We start from the raw sequence: 13,294 nt of genomic DNA, 5'->3' as shown, positions 1-13,294 counted from the left end.
CTCGTACTGTCCCTCCCACAGTGTGGCACACTCGTACTGTCCCTCCCTCAGTGTGGCACACTCATACTGTCCCTCCTGCTGTGTGGCATTTTGTCCCACGATGCGGAGCTACCTCACTACCCCTCCAACAGTGTGGCGCTCCCTCACTGCCATTTCCCCAGCACAGCTCACCCTTGGTACTACTGTGGCTGAATCTACAGTTCTGCAGTGTGTCAGCCAGCACTATCAGTGACCAGAAACAATTGCTTCGGTTCGCCCAGCAGCTCCAGACTCACCCGTTTGTTGAAAGTGGCATAGAATGCAATATAGGGTTGAAATACTTCTGCTGCCTCTTCAAATGCTTTGAAATCTGGGGATTAAGAAGGGTAATTTTTATCTCTTGATGCATTTGGAGCACTATGCACAGTTACACGCTCCATACAGAACAAAGTTTGGCATAGGGGACTGTCCCTTCAGCCCATGATGCTGCGCTGAAATAATTAAGCTTAAGACGCTTAATTAAACTAATTTGCCCATATCTGTCCATTCTCTGAGTATTCATGTGCCCATTTAAGAGCCTCAAATACCTCTGTCATATCTTCCTGAACAACCACCTCTGACCATGCATTCCATACACTCACCACTCTGCACAACAAAATTTGCCTCCCACAGTTCTTCTTTGAACTTACAACCCACCCCGCCCCACATCTTAAATGCATGTACTCAGATATTAGACATTTCAGCCCTAGGGAACAGAAAAAAGGTTTTCTACTCTATCTTTGCCTCTCATTATCTTGTAAACCTCTATCAGATCTTCCATCAGCTTCCATCATTCCAAGAAAAAAACAACTTTGTCCAACCATTCCTCACATCATATGCCCTCTAAAATAGGTAACGTTCCTATAAACATCTTCTCCACCTTCTCCACAATCTCCACACACTTTACTGTAGTTCAGCCGATGGTGTTGCATTGAATTAATAAGCAAATGACTCGTACCTTCAGCCTGCATATGGCTCTTTGCCATGCATTCTCTGCATATTCTATGCATAAGAGATTCTGCAGATGCTGGAAACCCAAAGCATCACACACAAAGTGGGGAGTTAGGGTTACTTGGATCACATGCCTCCTTAATTTCTGAATGAGCTTTGCATGGGGAACCTTATCAAATGCCTTACTGAAATCCATATACACTACATCCATTGCTCTACCTTCATCAATGTGTTTTGCTACATTTTCAAAGAATTCAATTAGGCTTGTAAGGCATGTCCTGCCCTTGACAAAACCATGTTGACTATCCCTAATCAGACTACGTCTCTCCAAATGTTCATATATCCTGCATCTCTGGATCTTCTCCAAAAATTTGCCTACCACTGAAGTAAGACACAATAGTCTATAATTATCTGGGTTATCTCCACTCCCTTTCTTGAACAAGCGAACAACATTTGCAACCCTCCAATCTTCTGGTACTTCTCCCACCCCTATTGATGATGCAAAGATCATCATTGGAGGCTCAGCTATCTCCTCACAGTAGCCTGGGGTATATCTCGTCCAGTCCCAGTGACTTATCTGGCTTAATACCTTTCAACAGCTCCAGCACATCCTCTTTCTTAATGTCTATACACTCAAGCGTTTCAGTCCACTGAAAGTCATCCCTACAATTGCAAAGGTCCTTTTCCTTGGTGAATACTGAAGCAAAGTATACTTCTGTTACCTCCTCTGGCTCCAAGCACGTGTTCCCACTATTGCACCTGATGGCTCCTATTCTCACACAGCACTTCCTTTTGCTCTTCACATACTTGCAGGGGTTTGGGGTTTTCCTTAATCCTGCTCACCAAGGCCTTCTTCTGGCTCTTTCTAGTTCGCATAATTTCATTCTTGATCTCCTTCTCGGCATCCTTGTAATTTTCTAGGGCTCTAACCATACCTATTTTCTTGAACCTTTCGTAAGCTTTTCTTCTTAACTAGATTTTGTACATCCTTTGTACAGCATGGTTCTTTTACCCTACCAACCTTTCCTTGCCTCAATGGAACATACCATGCTGAATGCCATGCAAAGCTTCCCTGAACACTTGCCACATTTCTGCTGTGCATTTCCCTGAGAGCATCTGCTCATAATTTATGTTCCCAAGTTTCTGCCTAATTGTGACCAGTGTGTGCCTCAGGGATCTGTTCTGGGACCCCCTCCTCTTTATGACTTTTATAAATGACCTGGATGAGGAAGTGGAGGGATAGGTTAGTAAATTTGCTGATAACACAAAGGTTGGGGATGTTTTGAGTAGTGTGGAGGTATGTCAGAGATTACAAAGGGACATCAATAGAATGCAAACTGGGCTGAGAAGTGGCAGATAGAGTTCAACCCAGATAAGTGTGAGGTGGTTCATTTTGGGAGGTCAAATATAACGGCAGAATATAGTATTAATGGTAAGACTGTTGGCAGTGTGGGAGGTCAAAGGGATCTTGGGGTCCGAGTCCATAGGGCACTCAAAGCTGCTGTACAGGTTGACTGTGTGGTTAAGAAGGCAAACGGTATATTGGCCTTCATCAACCATGAGATTGAGCTTAAGAGCTGAAAGGTAATGCTACAGCTATATAGGACCCTGGTCAGTCCCAACTTGGAGTATTGTGCTCTGTTCTGGTTACCTCACTATAGGAAGGATGTGGAAACTATAGAAAGGGTTAATAGGAAATTCACAAAGATATTGCCTGGATTGTGGAGCGTGCCTTATGAGAATAGATTGATTGAACTCGGCCTTTTCTCCTTGGAGCGGCAGAGGATGAGAGGTGACCTGATAGAGTTGTATAAGATGATGAGAGGCTTTGATCGTGTGGATAGTCAAGGGCTTTTTCCCAGGGCTGAAATGGCTAACACAAGAGGGCACAGTTTTAAATTGATTGGAAGTAGCTACAGAGGAGATGTCAGGATTAAGATTTTTACACAGAGAGTGGTGAGTGTGTGGAATGGGCTGCCAGCGACCGTGATAGAGGCAGATACGATAGGATCTTTTAAGAGACTCCTGGATAGGTACATGGAGCTTAGAAACATTGAGGGTTATGGATAACCCGAGGTAATTTCTAAAGTAAGTACATGTTCGACACAGCATTGTGGGTCGAAGGGCCTGTATTGTGCTGTAGGTTTTCTATGTTTCTATGTAATAGCATCATATTTCCCCCTACCATAATTAAATGTTTTTTTTCCAAATTGTTTGCTCCTAGCCCTCTCCAGTGCTATAGTAAAGGAGATAGATTTGTGATCACTACCTCCAAAATGTTCTCACACCAAGAGATCTGACACCTGATCAGGTTCATTTCCCAATACCAGATCAAGTACAGCTTCTCTTTGAGTTGGCTTATCTACATATTGTGCCAGAAGACCTTCCTGAATACACCTAACAAACTCTACCCACCTAAACCCCTTGCTCTAAGGAGATGCCAGTCAATATTAGGAAAGTTAAGATCACCCATCACACAATCTTATTATTATTACACTGTTCCAGAATCTGCCTCCCTATCTGGTCCTCAATGTCTCTGTTACTACTGGGGGCTATATAAAAAACACCCAGTAGAGTTATTTCCTCCTTCCTGTTTTTGACTTCTACCCAGAACGACTCAGTAGACTTCCTCCTTTTCTGCAGCGGTGATGCTATTCCTGATTAGCAATGCCTCACCCCCACCCCTTTTGTCTCCCTACCTGTCCTTTTTGAAACATCTAAAGCCCGGCATATTCAGCTGCCATTCCTGCCCCTGAGACATCCAAGTCTTTGTTATGGCCACAACGTCATAGCTCCACGTATTGATCTAAATTCATCTGCCTTGTTTATCATACTCCTTGCATTAAAATAGACACATCTCAAGCCATCTGGCTGAGTCCATCTTTGCTCAATCATCTGCTTATCCTGCCTCACAAACTCCCTACAAGCTGTCCCTACTTATGTGCCAACTGCCCCCTGCTCTGCTTCTTCACCTCAGTTCCCACCACCCTAAAACTCTATTTTAAATCCTCCGCAATAGCATTAGCAAACCCTTCTCCCAGGATATTGCTTCCCCTCCAGTTCAGGTTCAACCCATCTCACTTGTGCAGGTCACTCCTTCCCCAGAAAAGGCTCCAATGATCCAAGAACTTGAAACCCTGCCCCCTGCACCATCTCCTTAGGTCAACTATGCTATCTTTCTTTTCTGACCTTCCCTAGCTCATGGCACCAGGAGTAATCTAGAGATTAACACCTTGGAGGTCCTGCTCTTCAGCCTCCTTCCTAACTCCCTAAACTTAGTGTGCAGGACCTCTACCCCTCTCCATCCATGTCATTGACACCAACATGTATCACAAACTCTGGTTACTCACACTACCCTTCAAGAATATTCTGCAACCACTCAGAGACATCCTCGACCCTAGCAGTTAGGAGCCGATGCACTTCCTGGCATCTCTTTTGAAATTTGTAGGGATCAACATGCAGTTCATGTCCTACTCTGGATCCCTGAAGAACACTACCTGTCATGGATATCCAGCCAGAGCACGTCACATCAAAAACTAACATCTCTTTTCTGTGGAAAAGGCAATTCTGAATCCAAATGACCATGTTATTGTGGATCTCATGCATCTTAATCTTCTGGATGACCATACCATGAGGCATCTTGTCAAACACCTAACTAAAATCAATGTAGACAATATCTAGAGATCTACTTTTGGCATCTACCTTTGTCACCGCCTCAGAAGACATGACCTGCCCCCAATAAAGCCAACTCACTGTGCCTTATCTGGCCATGCAGTTTGAAACATGAGTAAATCCTATTTCAAAGAAACCTTTCCAATAACTTAAACAACAGGAATTCTGCAGATGCTGGAAGTTCAAGCAACACACATCAAAGTTGCTGGTGAACGCAGCAGGCCAGGCAGCATCTCTAGAAAGAGGTACAGTCGACGTTTCAGGCCAAGACCCTTCGTCAGGACTAACTGAAGGAAGAGTTAGTAAGAGATCTGAAAGTGGGAGGGGGAAGGGGAGATCCAAAATGATAGGAGAAGACAGGAGGGGGAGGGATGGAGCCAAGAGCTGGACAGGTGATTGGCAAAGGGGATATGAGAGGATCATGGGACAGGAGACCCAGGGAGAAATACAAGGGGGGGGAACCCAGAGGATGGGCAAGGGGTATAGTCAGAGGGACAGAGGGAGAAAAAGGAGAGTGGGAGAAAGAATGTGTGTATAAAAATAAATAATGGATGGGGTACAAGGGGGAGGTGTGGCATTAGAAAAGTTAGAGAAGTCAATGTTCATGCCATCAGGTTGGAGGCTACCCAAATGGAATATAAGGTGTTGTTCCTCCAACCTGAGTGTGGCTTCATCTTGGAGACCGGGTCCAACATATTATTCTCTGTAACTTCCGCCACCTCCAACGAGATCCCACCATGAAGCACATCTTTCCCTCCCCCCCTCCCGCTTTCCACAGGGATCGCTCCCTACGCGACTCCCTTGTCTATTTGTCCCCCCCCCCATCCCTCCCCACTGATCTCCCTCCTGGCATTTATCCTCGTAAGCAGAACAAGAGCTACACATGCCCTTACACTTCCTCCCTTACCACCATTCTGGGCCCCAGAGAGTCCTTCCAGGTGAGGCGACACTTCACCTGTGAGTCGGTTGGGGTGATATACTGCATCCGGTGCTCCTGATGTGGCCTTCTATATACTGGCGAGACCCGACGCAGACTGGGAGACCGCTTTGCTGAACACCTACGCTCTGTCCGCCAGAGAAAGCAGGATCTCCCAGTGGCCACACATTTTAATTCCATATCCATTCCCATTCTGACATGTCTATCCACGGCCTCCCCTACTGTAAAGATGAAGCCACACTCAGGTTGGAGGAACAACACCTTATATTCCGTCTGGGTAGCCTCCAACCTGATGGCATGAACATTGACTTCTCTAACTTCCGCTAATGCCCCACCTTCCCCTCGTACCCCATCCGTTATTTATTTTTATGCACACATTCTTTCTCCCACTCTCCTTTTTCTCCCTCTGTCCCTCTAACTATACCCCTTGCCTATCCTCTGGGTTTCCCCCCCCCCGGCTTGTCTTTCTCCCTGGGCCTTCTGTCCCATGATCCTCTCATATCCCCTTTGCCAATCACCTGTCCAGCTCTTGGCTCCATCCCTCCCCCTCCTGTCTTCTCCTAACATTTTGGATCTCCCCCTCCCCCTCCCACTTTCAAATCTCTTACTAACTCTTCTTTCAGTTAGTCCTGACGAAGGGTCTCGGCCTGAAACGTCGACTGTACCTCTTCCTAGAGATGCTGCCTGGCCTGCTGCGTTCACCAGCAACTTTGATGTGTGTTGCTTTCCAATAACTTCTCTGCCACTGATATGATTTGCTGGTCTATAATTTCCTGGATTATCCATTATCTGTATCTTTTTCTTGACCAAGGAAGAAATTTCGCAGCTCACTAGTCCTCTGCGATCTTGCCTGTGTCTTGAAAACATACAAAAATATAGGTCAAGACCTCAGCAATCTCCTCTCTTGCCTCCTTCAATAAACAGGAATATATTCTTCAGGCCCTGGGGGCTTATTTTTCAAGAGACCTAATATCCCCTCCTTCCTGATCTCAAAACGCCCCAGCATGGTAGAATTCCCCACGTTGATCTCACTATCGTCCATATACTCTCCTTGGTGAATCTCAATGCAAACTATTAATTTAGTACCTTGCCCACATCCTCTGATTCCAAGTATAAATTTCCTGCTTTATCCTTGAGTGGTCATGCCCTCTCCCTAATTATCCCCTTTTTATTATCTCCTTCTCTATCACGTATATAACATCGAAACCCAGTTCTATTCCTCTTCGAACTAAGTCTCCGTGATGGCCACAACTTCATAATTCCATGAACTACACAGGACACGTCCATCTGCTTCACCCATAATGCTTCTTGTATTGAATCAGATGCTCTTCAGTCCCACCATGTTCATTTATATGGCTCTGTCTGTTCTTCCTTTCAAACTTGTCAGAACACCTCCCCTGGATCAGACCCACACTAAAAGCACTGTGCACAGCTTTGGACTGCTGGATTAGATCAAACTGGGTGCAGTATGTGCAAGTATGATATCTAAATCCTTGGGTTCAACGATACCGGTGTACCATGTACATTTCTGGTCTCCATATCCCTCGGTTAGTCCACACAGGGAACACTGCACAGTTCTACTCTCCCTTCCTCTGGGTCAGACCATACTGACAGCATCATGCACAGTTCTGACCTTCATATCCCTGGATTACATCACACTGGGAGCACTGTGTCGTGTTCTAATTTCCATATCCCTCAATTAGACCATACTGAGAGCATTGTGTTCATTTCTGATCTTACATATTCCTGGGTCAGAGCACACTATGATCAACCTGTAAAGACTAAGTCTCGTATCACATGTGAAACTCTTTAGATCTCCCGCTGTATTGCAGAGAAAGACAATCAAAGGTGCAAGATGGCGATGCTGAGGTGGCTGGCATGACCAGACAGGAGGGTGGAGCAGTCATTGGCAATTCTATGACTGCTAAAATCTTACGTTCTGAATCTTCATTCTTGAAGTACCCAACCAGCTTGATTTCATCCTCATTGTCCTCAAACGTTTCTAGTTCACCCTCATCGTCGATCATCTCCACTGGGTCTTCCAGAACCTTTAGAAATACCAGCATGTCAGCAATCACTATCATGGCACAGAACAAGTCAACTACACACAATCCTCCCAATTCCACCTCCACCTTGCTGCTCTCCACCAGTCCCTCACCATCATTACCTCCCCACATACCTGGACTCCCACATGATGCACTGATTATTGTTGGTCATGCGACCAGAGGATCTCCACCCTGTAGACTGGAAACCTGATATCCCAGTAGGGTTGGGCACAGGGTATCAGGATGGGTGCCTGTTTGGATGAGTAGGAAGAGGGTCTGAGGGTGAACTCCATGAACACTGGGATCTTGGAACACGTCCATTGCTGGAGGACTACTCTGAAGGTTAATGGAACCATAGTGAAAGCACTGCCAGAGGGGAAGAGTTGGAATGGTGGGGGTTACACCAACCAAGATCCCACCCTGATTAGCACTTGGAAGATCTATTCCAAGTGCTCCTTTTATAGACTAAATTAGGGCAGAGTTACCTGAACCATGGATTTGAAGTTGTTCTACTTTGTCACCTTGCTGAGTGACTCCAGCAGGTGGTACACGTTGCAATCACAGTGTGTTGATGGAGGGAGGGGTTGTTTAGGGAGGAGGAGGGAGGGAGTTTTTAGGGCAGCAGATGGAGAGGTTATTTAGGGCTGAGGGAATGAGTATTTAGGAAGCTGGAGAGATGGAGTGTTTAGGGGGTGGAGGGAAGGAATGATTTGGAAGTTGGATAGAGAGCTGATAGAGCAGCTCCTTTGACCTGGATGGTGTTGGCCTTCTAAAGAGTTGTTGGAGCTGCAGTTACCCAGACAAGTTGAGAATGATCTATCACATTCATGACTTGTAAATGGGGAGAGCCATGGGATATCGGAATGTGAGACACACCCCACAAGACCTCCAGTCTCTGACCTGCTCCTAGAGCTATGATGTTAATCCATAGTCATAGGCTGATCTGGTTGATAGTCTATTTGGTGGTGACCTTAGGATGTTGATGGTGGAGACTGAATGATGGAATGTCAGTGGCTAGACCCGCTCTTGTTGGAGAAAGTCTTTGTCTGGCAGTTATGTAGTTGTAATGATACCTGTCACTTTTAAACTTTTATCTGAATGTTGTCTGGATCATCTAGAAAGTGGATGGGATCCAGGTGCAATTCCCCTAGGCAACAAAGAACCTCATGTCTCCTTGTTTGGTACGGAAGTCTTCAAATTTGAAACAAAGACTAAGGAGTTGGTAAGGCCATAAGATCATAAAATATAGGAGCAGAAGATAATGTGGTAAATTGGATCAGCAAATTTGCTGATGATACAAAGATTGGAAGTATAGTGGACAGTGAGGAAGGTTTTCAAAGCTTGCAGAGGGATTTGGACCAGCTGGAAAAATGGGCTGAAAAATGGCAGATGGAGTTTAATGCAGACAAGTATGAGGTATTGCACTTTGGAAGGACAAACCAAGGTAGAACATACAAGGTAAATGGTAAGGCACTGAGGAGTGCAGTAGAACAGAGGGATCTGGGAATACAGATGCAAAATTCACTAAAAGTGGTGTCACAGGTAGATAGGGTCGTAAAGAGAGCTTTTGGTACATTGGCCTTTATAAATCAAAGTATTGAGTATAAGAGTTGGAATGTTATGGTGAGGTTGTATAAGGCATTGGTGAGGCCGAATCTGGAGTATTGTGTTCAGTTTTGGTCACCAAATTACAGGAAGCATATTAATAAGGTTGAAAGAGTGCAAAGAAAGTTTACAAGGATGTTGCCAGGACTTGAGAAACTGAGTTACAGAGAAAGGTTGAATAGGTTAGGACTTTATTCCCTCATTCTTTTACGCTCCAGGGAATAAAGGTGTATTTGATAGAGGTATATAAAATTATGATGGGTTTAGATAGAGTGAATGCAAGCAGGCTTTTTCCACCGAGGCTAGGGGAGAAAAAAAACCAGAGGACATGGGTTAAGGGTGAAGGGAGAAAAGTTTAAAGAGAACATTAGGGGGAGCTTCTTCACACACAGAGTGGTGGGAGTGTGGAATGAGCTGCCAGATGAAGTGGTAAATGCGGGCTCACTTTTAACATTTAAGAAAGACTTGGACAGGTACATGGATGAGAGATGTATGGAGGAATATGGTCCAGGTGCAGGTCGGTGGGACTAGGCAGAAAAATGGTTTGGCACAGCCAAGGAGGGCCAAAAGGCCTGTTTCTGTGCTGTAATGTTCTATGGTTCTAAGTAGGCCATTTGGCCCATTGAGTCTGCTCTGCCATTCAATTATGGCTGATCCTCATTTCCCTTCCTCAGCCCCACTCCCTGGCCTTCTCCCCGTAACCTTTGATGCCATGTCCAATCAAAAACCGATCAATTTCTGCCCTAAATACACCTAATGACAGACTCCACAGTTACCTCTGGTAACAAATTCCACAAATTCACCACCATCTGACTAAAGAAATTTCTCTACATACTTATTTTAAATGGGTGCCCCTCTATCCCGAGGCTGTGTCCTCTTGTCCTAGAGACTCCCACCATGGGAAATGTCCTTTTCACATCTACTTTGTCTAGGCCTTTCATCATTCAAAAGATTTCAATGAGATCTCCCCTCATCCTTCTAAATTCCAGTGAGTACAGACCCAAAGCTATCAAACATTCCTCATACAATAACCCTTTCATTCCCAGAATCATTTTTGTGAACCTCTTCTGAACTCTCTCCAATGCCAGCACATCTTTTCTTAGATGAGGAGCCCAAAACTGTTCACAATACTCAAGGTGAGGCCTCACCAGTGCTTTATAAAGCCTCAGCATCACATCCCTGCTCTTGTATTCTAGAGCTCTTGAAATGAATCCTAGCATTGCATTTGCCATCCTCATCACCGACTCAACCTACAACTTAACCATTAGAATGTTCTGCACAAGGACTTCCGAGTCCTTTTGCATCTCAGAATTTTGGATTTTCTCCCCATTTAGAAAATAGTCTGCACATTTATTTCCACTACCTAAGTCCATGACCATGCATTTGCCAACGTCATATTTAATTTGCCACTTTCTTGCTCATTCTCCTAATCTGTCTGTCCTTCTGCAGCCTACCTATTTCCTCAACATTACCTCTCCCTCCACCGATCTACATATCACCTGTAAACATTGTAACAAAGCCATCTATTCCATCATCTAAATCATTGATATACAACATAAAAAGAAGCAGTTCCAACACCAACCCCTGTAGTCAACCAGAAAAGGATCCTTTTATTCCCACTCACTGCCTCCTTCCAATCAGCCAATGGTCTAACCATACTAGTAACTTTCCTGTAATATTATGGGCTCTTAATTTGGAAAGCAGCCTCATGTGTGTCACCTTGTCAAAGGCCTTCTGAAAGTCCAAATATACAACATCCACTGCATCCCCTTACTCTATCTTGCTTGTAATTTCTTCAAAGAATTCCAGCAGTTTCAGCAGGCAAGATTTTCCCTTAAGGAAGCCATGCTAATTTTGTATCTTGTCCTGTGTCACCAAGTACTCCATCACCTCAACCTTAACATTGACTCCAACATCTTTCCAACTACTGAGGTCAGGCTAACTGGTCTATAATTTCCTTTCTGCTGCCTTTCTCCTTTCTTAAAGAGTGGAGTAACATTTGCAATTTTCCAGTCCTCTGGTACCATGCCAGAGTCCAATGATTTTTGAAAGATCATTGTTAATGCTTCCACATTCTGTACCGCCACCTCTTTCAGAACCCTAGGCTGTAGTTCACTTATGTACCCTGAGGTCTTTCAGCTTTTTGAGCACCTCCTCCTTTGTAATTGTAACTGCACTCACTTCTCTTCCCTCACACCTTTCAACATCTGGCACACTGCTCGTGTTTTCCACAGTGAAGACTGATTCAAAATACTCATTTGGTTCATCTGCCATTTCTTTGTCCTCCATTACTACCTGACCAGCATCATTTTCCAATATCAACTCTCACTTCCCTTTTACTCTTTATGTCACTGGAAAATACAATTTGGCTACAATTCGCCTACCAACACAACCAATTGACAGATGATGCAATAGCCATTGTTCTACATACCATCCTCACACATCTGGATGCTTATGTGAGAATGCTGTTCTTGGACTACAGTTCAGCATTCAACACCATTGTTCTATCCAGGCTTGACAAGAAGCTCAGAGACCTCGGCCCTGACCCTGCCTTGTACAGCTGGATCCTGGACTTCCTGTCAGATCGCTAGCAGGTTGTAAGAGTGGGCTCCCTCACCCCCACCTCTCTGACTCTCAACACAGGAGCCCCTCAGTGCTGCTTACTGAGTCCCCTCCTTTACTGCCTGTATACCCATCCACAGCTCCAACCTGCTAATTAAATTTGCCAATGACACTACATTAATTGGCCTTATCTCAAACAATAACAAGGTGGTTTACTGGGAAGAAGTAATCTCTCTGACACAGTGGTGTCAAGAAAACAAACCCTCCCTTAAAGTCAAAAAAACAAAGGAGCTGGTTGTGGATTACAGGAGGAATGAAGACAGGCTAACCCCTATTGACATCAATGGATCTGGGGTTGAGAGGGTAAACAGCTTCAAAACCCTCAGCATCCACATCACCAAGGACCTCACATGGTCTGTACACATCAGCTGTGTGGTGAAAAAGGAACAACAGCACCTCTTTCACCTCAGACGGTTGAGGAAGTTTGGTATGGGCCCCCAAATCCTAGTAACTAAGCATTTACTCAGCAGACCGACATAGCCTGTAGAAGTCAGGCAAAGCTGCATCAATTTCATGGATCCTGACTGAATTACAGAGGAGGAGGTGTTTGCTATCCCAAGGCAAATAATGGTGGATAAATTCACAGGGCCTGGTAAGGTGTTCCCTTGATGCTATGGGAGGGAGGCAAATGCAATATTTGCCATGGCACTGGAAAAATATTTAAATCATCCTTACTGACAGGAGAGATACCTGAGGATTGGAGGATAGCCAATGTTGTTCCACTGTTTAAAAAAGGCTCTGAACGTAAACCAGTAAATTATAGGTCATGGAGTCTGACATCAGTGGACGGAAAGTTATTGGAAGGTATTCTGAGGGACCGAATATGTAAGTACCTGGATAGACATGGCCTGATTAAGAACTGTCAGCATGGCTAAGGACAGGTTATGTCTAACCAATCTTATAGAGTTTTTCGAGGACATTACCAGGAAAATGGATGAAGGCAAGGTAGTGGATGTTGTCTACCTGGACTTTAACAAGACATTTGGCAATATCCAGCATTGGAGACTGGTCAAGAAGGTTCAGTCACTCGGCATCCATTCTGAGGTAGTATATTGGATTTGACATTGGCCTTGTGGGAGAAGCCAGAGAGGGGTAGTCGATGGTTGCCTCTCTGACCTGTGACTAGTGGCGTGCTGCAGGGATCGGTGCTGGGTCATTTGTTGTTTGTTATCTATATCAACAATCTGGATAATAAAGTGATCAACTGGAGCAGCAAGTTTGTGAATGACCGCAAGATTGGGGGTGAAGTGGACAGTGAGGAAGCCTATCATGGCATGCAGAGGTATCTGCATCAGCTGGGAAAATGGGCTGAAAAATGACAGATGGAATTTAATGCTGACAAGTGCGAAGTTTGCACTTCGGTAGGACAAACCAGGGTAGGTCCTACACGGTGAATGGTATGGCAATGATGATGTGGAGAATAAAGGGATCTAGGAATACAGGT

The 13,294-nt window shown here is 44.8% G+C and overlaps 1 protein-coding gene across 1 annotated transcript in view; it reads right to left on the bottom strand.

Annotated features, from left to right (window-relative positions):
• The window catches only part of LOC140192946 (calsequestrin-1-like), a 58,289-nt gene that overhangs the window by 19,467 nt on the left and 25,528 nt on the right, over positions 1–13,294 (bottom strand). Inside the window, exons 4-5 of the mRNA XM_072250418.1 lie at positions 7,515–7,626; positions 276–349 (exon numbers count right to left, since the gene is read on the bottom strand). Of these exons, the coding sequence (XP_072106519.1) occupies positions 276–349; positions 7,515–7,626 (186 nt within the window). The remainder of the gene's footprint in view (positions 1–275; positions 350–7,514; positions 7,627–13,294) is intronic.

Source organism: Mobula birostris, unplaced genomic scaffold, assembly GCF_030028105.1.
Source record: "Mobula birostris isolate sMobBir1 unplaced genomic scaffold, sMobBir1.hap1 scaffold_319, whole genome shotgun sequence".
Classification (NCBI taxonomy): domain Eukaryota; kingdom Metazoa; phylum Chordata; class Chondrichthyes; order Myliobatiformes; family Myliobatidae; genus Mobula; species Mobula birostris.
Note: the sequence above shows the minus strand (reverse complement) of the source record. Positions and strands in the feature narration are given on the sequence as shown.